The 9,886-nt window shown below is 54.1% G+C and overlaps 1 protein-coding gene across 1 annotated transcript in view; it reads right to left on the reverse strand.

Annotated features, from left to right (window-relative positions):
- The window catches only part of Adgrd1 (adhesion G protein-coupled receptor D1), a 130,450-nt gene that overhangs the window by 50,174 nt on the left and 70,390 nt on the right, over window positions 1–9,886 (reverse strand). The window contains exons 17-20 of the mRNA XM_013023037.1: window positions 8,057–8,160; window positions 6,944–7,055; window positions 6,486–6,639; window positions 410–476 (exon numbers count right to left, since the gene is read on the reverse strand). Coding sequence (XP_012878491.1) covers window positions 410–476; window positions 6,486–6,639; window positions 6,944–7,055; window positions 8,057–8,160 — 437 coding nt within the window. The remainder of the gene's footprint in view (window positions 1–409; window positions 477–6,485; window positions 6,640–6,943; window positions 7,056–8,056; window positions 8,161–9,886) is intronic.

Raw genomic sequence — 9,886 nt, forward strand, 5'->3', positions numbered from 1 at the left:
GGGGCCTACCTACACCCACATGCACATGTATGGACAAGGGTACAGGAAGACCCGCCCCCCAGGGGCCCACCTACACCCAGATGCACATGTGTGGATGAGGGCTACAGGAAGGCCCACCCCCCAGGGGCCTACCTACACCCACATGCACATGTGTGGACAAGGGTACAGGAAGACCCGCCCCCAGGGGCCTACCTACACCCAGATGCACATGTGTGGATGAGGGCTACAGGAAGGCCCACCCCCCAGGGGCCTACCTATACCCACATGCACATGTACAGAGGAGGTCTACAGGAAGGCCGCCCCCCAGGGGCCCACCTACACCCACATGCACATGTGTGGACAAGAGCTACAGGAAGGCCCACCTCCTGCCCCACTGCCCTCCAAGGCCTGCAAGCCCAGGCCCACTTACTTGTTGTTCCTCCCGTAGCTGTCCGTGGCTGCTGACATGGAGACAATGCAGATGAGAAGAGGGGTCCCTGCACAGACAGAGGCCAAACATTTAACTGGTTCACTTAATACCTGATGTCTGTGAGCGCTGTGGATACGCAATGGACACGGAACATCTCCTACCCTGAGGGAACCCAGCAGAGATCATGCCTATTCTCTCACTTGCCTACATCCTCACTGAGGAGCTGCAGGGGTCTTTGTTGTGGGCGGACTCAGCCAGGCTGAGCAGGTCCCCGGGGGACTTGGCCAGTGGCTGCAGACATTCTGTTTATGATAACGGGTACACGCTGCATGTGATCTGGATGCCTGCCAAACTGGATCCCCAATCTCTGTGGCTACAGTGATTGGCTCAAGGATGGGCATGAGACCTGGATGCACCAGTGAGACTCAGCCAGAAACTTCTTTAAGAATACCAAGAAAGAGGAGCTGTCCTGCTGCCTGGCTCCTGGGAAGGATGTGAGGCATGGAGGGCAACTCTGCAGCTATCTTGGTACCATGGGAGTGGGGATGAGGGAGTTCAAGACACTGAGAGTGAGGGAATCAAGGAAGGCCACTCGACTGCACTGAGCCATGCCTGGCCTACCCCACCGCGAGCCTGTTATATTGCACAAGCTGCTAAATTCTCTTTTCACCTAAGCCAGTTTGAGTTGGATTTCTGATGCTTAAAACTGAGTGTGACTAATTAAATGTGTTTAATGTTTTATAGAGCCATGTCACACTTCCGGGAGGCAATGGCAGAAGAGAAGTTTAACAAGGTAGAAAAACATCTCGACCAGCAATTCCCAGAGCTCTCAGTCTTGCTACAGAGAAAGGATTCTGGGGTCAAACTGCTTTTACAGACTCTGGCCTGACCAGAGTGAACTAGTCTTTAATCTCACTTTGAAGCTCAGGGGGTTCATATGTGAATTCGGCTATGAATCTACAAAGGGAAAATGTATTGTGTGCTCCCTAAGCTAGACCATCCCCGGTGCTTGTTCTGGAAAAGCTGTCCACTTCCATCCCCGCAGCTGAACTCAGAGCAGATCCCTCGTGAATGTGGTCTGTTCCTGCAGACCATCTGCTCCGGGCTGCTCAGAAGGCACAGCATCAGGCATGGGGCACCAGTCCAGTCTCCCACCCCAGCTCTGTGCCCTTGCAGGGCTGAAAGTAGGGATGGGAGGGGCTGGCTCTCTCCCACCCCCTAGGCCCTGCAAAGCCGGTATTTAAGAAAAGCACTCCTAAGGCAAGCAGCACTGCTGGTTTTGGGGAAGTGCTCTAGGAAGGTGGCTCTTGGCGTCAGTGCTGGGTGGTCTGGCTCCAGAGGATGCAGAGGGCAGCTTGTCCCCACTGCTTCTCCATGCTACAGTAACTCCCCAGCGCCCCCGGGAGGGCAGCTTCGTGTTCTCCTTCTGAGCTGAGGGAGGAAGCTGTCGCTGAGGGGCTCTGCCTGCAGCATGGCCCCCCACTCTGGGTCAGCCTTCAGCTCCTTAATTAATGGCCGAGGTTGAGAGAGCTCTGTTGCCTGTAGACTGTCTTTACTTAGGCCCACAGCCAGCCCAGCCCGGTCAGGATGAAGGATGCCTTTTACAGGCTCTTGACGAAATTAATTAAGGGGAAGCTGACGGGATGATGGATGGAGCTGCGGGTGAGCAGAGCGCCTGTGCTCTATTTGCGGAGAGCTGCGTCAGGCCACAGCCTCCAGCCCTGCGGGCACCGCATGTGTCAGAATCGGTCCCACACAGTGCCAGCTGTGCTGTGAAGGTCAGGAGACCTGGACTCCTCGCTTTTCAAAAGAGCACTGAAATTGTATGTAAAGGTCCTCAATTTTTAAACACTGGCAAATAATTACTTTTTTCCAACATTGTACAGATCAAATCAAACCTCTCTCCAGGCTGAAGTGGATTATTATCACACACACACACACACACACACTCACACTCGTATACACACTGAAACACACTGACACATCCTCATACACTCACACTCACAGAGAAGCTCCCAGGAAACCCACAGCTCCTCTCTCGCTAAGAACAGCCCTGTGAAGCCCAGGCTGTGCAACAGAATGGGAGAGACACTGACAAACCAGGTGGTTGGTCTTGCCATTTTCTAAATTGTTCCTACATGAGGTCAAAGGTCACAGGAAGGAGGAATACTGCTCTCTGGGGAGCCGGAGGACTGAAGGGGCTGGTCACACTAGAACTGGACTGGGACAGCGATGGGCGAGGCTGGTGTCTAACGTGTTCATGTGTACACGTGGACCCAGGCAGGAGCAGAGCGGTGGGCACAGGACCCTGGAATGGCCACCACAATTAGAGGTGGCTCTGTGTCCCCTGCTCCAGTCCCTCGGGCAGCCAGGAGGGATGCATAATTTACCTCCACTTCATCCTTCAATAAATTATATTTGCCAACTCAAAGCACAAAATAAACGTGTGTAATCTGCTGCCTGCATAATGAGAACTGTGAAAACTGCATCTATGGAGAAAACCAGAAGCCAGGAACAGGTCCATAATGCCCAGCCAGTGTTTTCTAACATTTTAAGAATGTCAGGTGCTGGTGTGCAGCACAGAACTCTGGGAGGAAGCAGGGCCCCTGTGCTGGCTGCCACTCCCAGGGTGGGCAAGTGCAATGCAACCAATGAACCATGTGCATGAGCAGCCACCCGGAGACGGAGTGCCGTGCAGACCCATGGCCCCCTCAAATGTCTGAGTAGATTACACAAGCTTCCCTAAAGTTGTGGGAAGTTTACTCAAGAAAATCTTGATAAGAACAGGGAGGACCAGCTACACCTGAGCCTCCCTCCCCGGCTCCCCACGAAGGAGGACCCACTCCTGTGGGCTCCTCTGTTGAATCTCTGGCCCCAGAGCTCTGGCTTCTGCTGACCCCTGGGTCTAGGAAGGGCCATCCAGGTGGGAGCAGCTGACAGGCTGAGTTCCCTTCCTTCAACACTCATTCAGGGTATGGTCTGTGCAGCACATAGGGCACAGACAAACTGTGCAAACAAGAGGTGACTGCCCACAGGTACCTCTGTCCCCTGCAGGAAGAGTCAGCTTACAGCTGCACTCCGAAAGCAGACTTTACCCAGTAGTCCAAGTCAGGAAACTAGCAAACAAGGAGCCATGGAAGAGGAAGTCAGGATTTGGATTACTACAATGTATCATCTAAACAGCCAGTTTATAAAAGATGTTAGACACATAAAGAAAGAAGAAAGTGTGGCCGGAACAAAGAGGAAAGCAGGCAGCAAAAGCCACCTTCAAGAATGGAAGACTTCCAAGCACTGTTACAAGTGTGGAAGGAGAGAATGACCCGCCCTGCAGCAAAGAACAGAAGGAAGGCACCATGACAGCGTCTTGTCAGTAAGAAATTATCAATTAGGAGGGGAAAGGTTCTTAAGAGAAATGGCAAGAACCAAGCTGAAAAGTGTAATAACTGAAGAAAAGCCTCGCTGAAGACTATGGCTTGAAGATGGGCTGCCCTGGGTGAGGGGTAAGGGAGACCAGAGAGGCAGCAAGAGCCGTGGGCCCCAGGGACACGAGTGCCCCCAGACACCAACCTCGCAGGGGCCAGGGGGGAGAGAGAAAAGAGTGCAAACCCCGGAAGAGCACAAGAGAATAAAATGCTTAAAGACAAAGAGAATCCTGAAAAAATGTGTCTTCACACACAAGAACCCTGATCCGATTAAAAACTGGCATCATGGAAAATTCCAGAGCTAGAGTCCATGAGAGCAAAATACCAAAAGGAAAAAGAATTCTATGTCTAGCAAAACTGTCTTTTAAAAATGAAGGTGAAATAGAGACATTTCCCAAAGGAATTTGCAGCTGCTAGGCCTGCCCTACGAGAAGACTTCAGGACCTTCTCCAGGCTGGAAGTAGCCCTGATGGTTATTCTAATATATGCACACACACACACACACACACACACACACACACACACACACACACACACGGAAATATACTCAGCACCAATAAGGGAATGATGGCATTATAAGAGACAGCATAAAACATAGCCTTCTTCTCTCATGATTGAGTGAAACAGTAATAGTAAAAGTTGAAATTTACATAGTTGTTGTATTAGGCCTGTAACAAGAAGGAAAAAGTCTTCATTAACAGTGCAGAGGAGGCTGAGTAGCAAGGTGTTACCAGAGTGTGGTGATAAAGCCAGATAGTAGCTAGAAGTCACAGGGCAGAACGAAGGAAGCAGAAACTGCAAATAGGAAGATAATACGACAGATTCGGTAATTCGTGCTCAGACTCCTTTCTTACCTCAGCTCCTTCAGAGGCGTGAGATTCAGTAAAGTAATAGTTATACAACAGACTGTAGAGTTGTACCACATATAGATGCAGTATGTTATAACTGTGAAAGAATGAAATAATAAATCTCGCTTAATTTAGTGTAAGTCTGAAATAGGTTTTAATATGCTAAGCTGTGTAGAGTAAGCAACAAAGCAGTCGCTAAGTGGTAGAAGTTCATAAAGGGAATTACAGTGTTACAGCAGCTATCACTTGACCCACACGACGGCAGAAGGACTGCACAGAACTAGCCGCCGCAGATGCCAGTCTCTACATACATCAAAGTGTGGATGTGCAAGGGTTCAACAATCCAATGGAAAGGCGGAAAGAACACCAAGATCCAACTGTATCCCACCCACAGGAGACATGGTTCAGCTGCAAACACACAGACACATGGATGTGGAAAGTACAGAAAAGAGGCTGGAGGCATGGCTGGATGGTACAGCCTTTGTCTAGCAAGTAAGAGGCCCTGAGTTCAAGCCCCAGTCTGCTGAGGAAAAGATGCACCCTGTAGCGAGCAGCTACAGGAAAGCAGATCTCAAGATGAAGAACAACACTGGAGCTAGATACCTCCTCAATATAAAAGGATCTGTTTATCAGAAAGACAAATATAAATGTATGTGTAACCCCCAAACAGAGCCCCCAGAGACACAGAGCAAAACCTAATAGCTGAAGAAATGCAGTAAAGTGGAGACACCAATCCTTACTTTCAACCATGGAGAGAAAAAGCAGACAAGTCAACAAAGAAACAGGACTTGAGTCACTGTGAACCAGCTCCTTCCAATACCCAAAGAACACGCGATCTTCTCAAGGGCAGATGGAATGTTCCCAGGATCCATCATTTACTGAGCTGTAAAGCAAACCTTGATACACTTCAAAGGACTGGAATCGTACAACTTGTTCTGCAACAGAACGGAATTAGGAATCAGTAGAAGTAAAAATATGAGAAACTCACAAGCGTGGAAATAAACACTCATAAATGATCAAGGGGTCAAAGGAGTCACAAGTTAGAAAACACATGGAATGAACAAAAATGAGGTCCCCCAGATCAAAACATATGGATGCAACTGAGGGAGGAGAAAACACATACCTACATATGCCGGTCCTAAAACTCGACAACTTGTGTTTTTTTCTGAACACACAGGAAGAGAAGCAAGCAGAGGAAAAGCTTTTAAAAAAGCCCAGGAGAGGAAATAGTGGAGTTTAAAACTGAAATTAATAAACACATCACTGAAAATTATAAAGCTGGTAAAACTAAAGTTGCTTCTCAGAAAAATGGCCCAATGAGGTCAGAGGCGTAGTAAGTGTTCTGGATGATGTGATGTCTGGGTGTCCTTCCCATCTGGGCCCCTGGAGAACAATGGGGAGCATGCCTGGCCTCCCCCAGCCTGCCTCCCCCTCCTACCCTGCATCTCCTGCCTATCCCATAACAGCAGAGGTGCCCCAGTCCTCCAGCCCCGCCCCTCCACCTACCCCAGCCTATCCCATAACAGCAGAGGTGCCCCAGTCCTCCAGCCCCGCCCCTCCACCTACCCCAGCCTATCCCATAACAGCAGAGGTGCCCTAGTCCTCCAGCCCCGCCCCTCCACCTACCCCAGCCTATCCCGTAACAGCAGAGGTGCCCTAGTCCTCCAGCCCCGCCCCTCCACCTACCCCAGCCTATCCCATAACAGCAGAGGTGCCCCAGTCCTCCAGCCCCACCCCTCCACCTACCCCAGCCTATCCCGTAACAGCAGAGGTGCCCTAGTCCTCCAGCCCCGCCCCTCCACCTACCCCAGCCTATCCCGTAGTAGTAGAGGTGCTTGCTGTCCTCTGACCCGAAGACCTTGACGACCATGCTGTAGAGGTGCAGCCCCTCCACCAGCATCCACGCGAAGGTGCTCAGGAAGAAGTAGTGCAGAAGCATAGCGAGAGCCCGGCAGGGCACCTGGGACCAAGCAGAGACAGGTCAGACCCAGCTGCTCCAGCAGGCTGTGCAACTGTCTCCGCCTCCCTGACTCCTCTCTTCTCCGAGGGTCCAGGCTTCAGTTTGCCGAGCCCCGTGCCCCTCCCAGCACATGCAAATTCCCCTCCCCATTGACTGCAGGACCACTGACGGCTGCTCGGAGGCTGGTCTGAACTCTGAGCTGCAGAGGCCAGCAGAAGGTGTGACAATGACTCTGGAGGAGCTGGGGTGGGGAGGCCAGCAGGAGGCAGAGGATGATGGCAAGACAGGGCGGGCACCTACTCACCGTGCCAGGCTGCCCCTGGAAGCTGATAAGCAGCAGGACCTGGGCCGCCAGGACGGCAAACGACAGGTTGGCATGGATGTGGTAGCGCTGGTTCCTGATAGTGCTGACGGAGCTGAGGAAAGGGAAGGCAGGGTGTGAGGCCCAGGTCAGCTGGGCTTAGCCGCAACTGCTCAGCCCCAGCTGGGCTCCCTGTCCAGGGTCTCCACGGGGTCCCAACACCCATTCCTCCAAGAGCAATCAGAGCGGTCTTTACAAAACCCAACCTAAGGCTGGTACTCTCTCCCGGAGTGACAGGTCCCAGCTCCTATCACAGCCCCAATGGCCCAGGAGTCAGCCTTGCCAGATGCTCAAATGGCTCTTTCTGTTCCTGCTCACTTGCTCCAGCCCTGGAACCCCTGTACCTGCAGCCCTTGCCCAGCAAAGCTCTGTGTGGAGACTCAGGCCAGCCTTAGAGAGAGCTCTCACCTGCCTGCTCCAAGCAGCTCAGCCCTCAGCGCACATGAGGGGACTGCCATGTGCAAACACTGCTCATGCTCTGCTCTCCTTGGTTACTGACTGCCACTCTCCCCACCCCCTGTGTCTGCCTTGTACCATCATTCCTTGAGGCCTGGTGCCATGGCTGAGGGGCAGGATGGTCAGGGATGGCTGAGGGGCAGGATGGTCAGGGATGGCTGAGGGGCAGGGTGGTCAGGGATGGCCGTGTCAGGATGGTCAGGGATGGCTGAGGGGCAGGATGGTCAGGGATGACTGAGGGGCAGGGTGGTCAGGGATGGCCGTGTCAGGATGGTCAGGGATGGCTGAGTCTATCTTTGCCTGAATTGGATCTCACAAGAACTCATATCACCTGGCTGGAGGCCTTTCCAGACCTTTCCAGCTTGGTGAGGCATGGTGTCCCCATCTTCTCAGCCTCATCTGTTTTTCTAGGTTCCCTGGCAGCCCCATGGCCTTTCCTGGCACCTGAGCTCAGGGAACAGCCCCCGCCCCCAGAGCACAGGATGTGCAGACGCTGGGCAGGGCCAGGATGCTCCCCAGGGAGGTCCAGCAGGGGCGGTGTGTACATCTACAGGAAGCGGCCAGCAGCCTCCCTGAGCGCGGGGGCGAGGGGTGACTCACGACAGCACAGCGAAGGTGACCAGAGTGGCGGCCAGGCAGAGCACGGACAGGGAGCAGCCGATGTAACTGACGGACGACAGCGCCACCTGGTGTCTGTGTGAGAGCTGCAGGTGCAGAGAGGGACACAATGGCGTGAGGCTGGCAGGCCCTGGAACCTGCTTCCCACCCCAGCCAGTCCTGTGGCTGTGACCTTGGTTTTGGCATTTCAGGTGCTCTCAGCTGCCCAGGTCCTCGAGCACCCATCCACCTCCTCGTACCCGGGGGCTGTCTGGCTGTCCGGCTGCGTGCCCGGACTCCTCCTCAGGTCCTTGGTTTCTTACCATCACAAGCCTCAGTGTCGTCTCAGGGCCAAGACCCTGCATGAGTGCCCTGCGTAGGCACCCGCCCCCAGCCCGGGAAGAGCAGCCACCGTGTTGCCCTGCTGCCTCAGCCTGGGGCCCACCCAGCACGGCTGGAGCGGCTCTAACAGCTTTCAGAGTTTAAATTACAGGCTGCTCCGCCAAGCCAGAGGGGGTGGGGGAGTGGGGCTGTGCATGGATGACCCTGTGAGGGGCAGACTGTGTCCAGATACCACCCTCAAGCGTGTCCACAGCGGTGCAAGTCCAAGGAAACACAGCTGTTTCCTGAGAAATCAGGTCTGTAGACACCCAGATAGAACAATCTCTCAGATACATGAATACATTTTTAGGACCGTAATCTTCACCCTTTGTCCAGAGAACAAAGGGGCCGAGAGCTGAGAGACGGAGTAGGGAGAAGCGCAAGTCGGGGTGGGCTGAGAGAGGCAGGAGGAGGAGGAGGAGGAGCTGTGAGGGGAAGAGCGCCTCATGGCCTCATCCAACAGGTGTCAGACTTCCTGCCGGAGGGCCCCACTGCCCTTGGCATGGCCAGGAATGCCAGCCTTTTAACAGAGGAGAGCTGCGGTCCCAAGGGAGGTGCAGGCCTGCTCCGCCCCCTACTCCAGTGTGCCCAGAGCCTGGGGGCCCAGGACACGCCCAGGCCTCACGCTCAGGGGTAGGCCCTCTTAGGCTAGCTGCTCAGAGCTAGATCCTGGGTTGAGATGGAGGAAGTATCTACTAAGTATGTGTGCTTGGGCTAAATCCTTGGGCTGGGTGGAATCTCCTACCCCCCAGTCCTCACCATAGCACCCAGGAAGCAAGGTCCCCCTGCACTGCATAGGGAGGCCTGCTCGCCAGTTCAGCACACAGCTGTGGGGAGACTGTGCCCTCTAGTTAGGAGGAGGGACCAGGCTGCACCACCTTGGACAGGCCCTCACTGAGGTCATCTGCAGGCACACGCCAGGCCTGTGTGATAGCCGGTCCTGTACTGTGTCCGCCCCCAGAGAAGCCAGTACTGCCTGCCTGAGAGCACGGAGGGAGCTCACCAGGCTCTCAGCGGATCCACCTGTGAGGCCCACTCCCCTCCTGCCGGCCAACTGCAGCCTGCTCTGCACCTGCCGACCGTGGGTCCTGCCACCAGCGGTCCAAGATAGATGGGAGGCAGCCATGGTACAGCTGACATACTGCTGCCCCAGGAAGGGGTGGCATGTCCTGGCTGTGCTCAGCCATGCTGTCCTTCCCTACCCACAGACAGATTTAGAAATGACCGGAAAGGCCTGAAGTTTGCTTCAGGACAAGGGAGGCTCTGAGTCAGAAACCACAAACTCAGATGCCTGTGGAGGCTCACAGAGGACACGGATAGCACGACGCTGCTCCTCGAAGCCACGTCCCTCCAGGCAGACACATCCTCCTCTCAGACAAGAAGGAAGGCCAGCTACTGCCTCTGGTGCAAACTGAGGCGGGAGGGGGGCAGAGGTGAGCAGGGGGGCAGAGG

The sequence above is a fragment of the Dipodomys ordii genome, unplaced genomic scaffold (assembly GCF_000151885.1).
Source record: "Dipodomys ordii isolate 6190 unplaced genomic scaffold, Dord_2.0 Scaffold66, whole genome shotgun sequence".
Lineage (NCBI taxonomy): Eukaryota > Metazoa > Chordata > Mammalia > Rodentia > Heteromyidae > Dipodomys > Dipodomys ordii.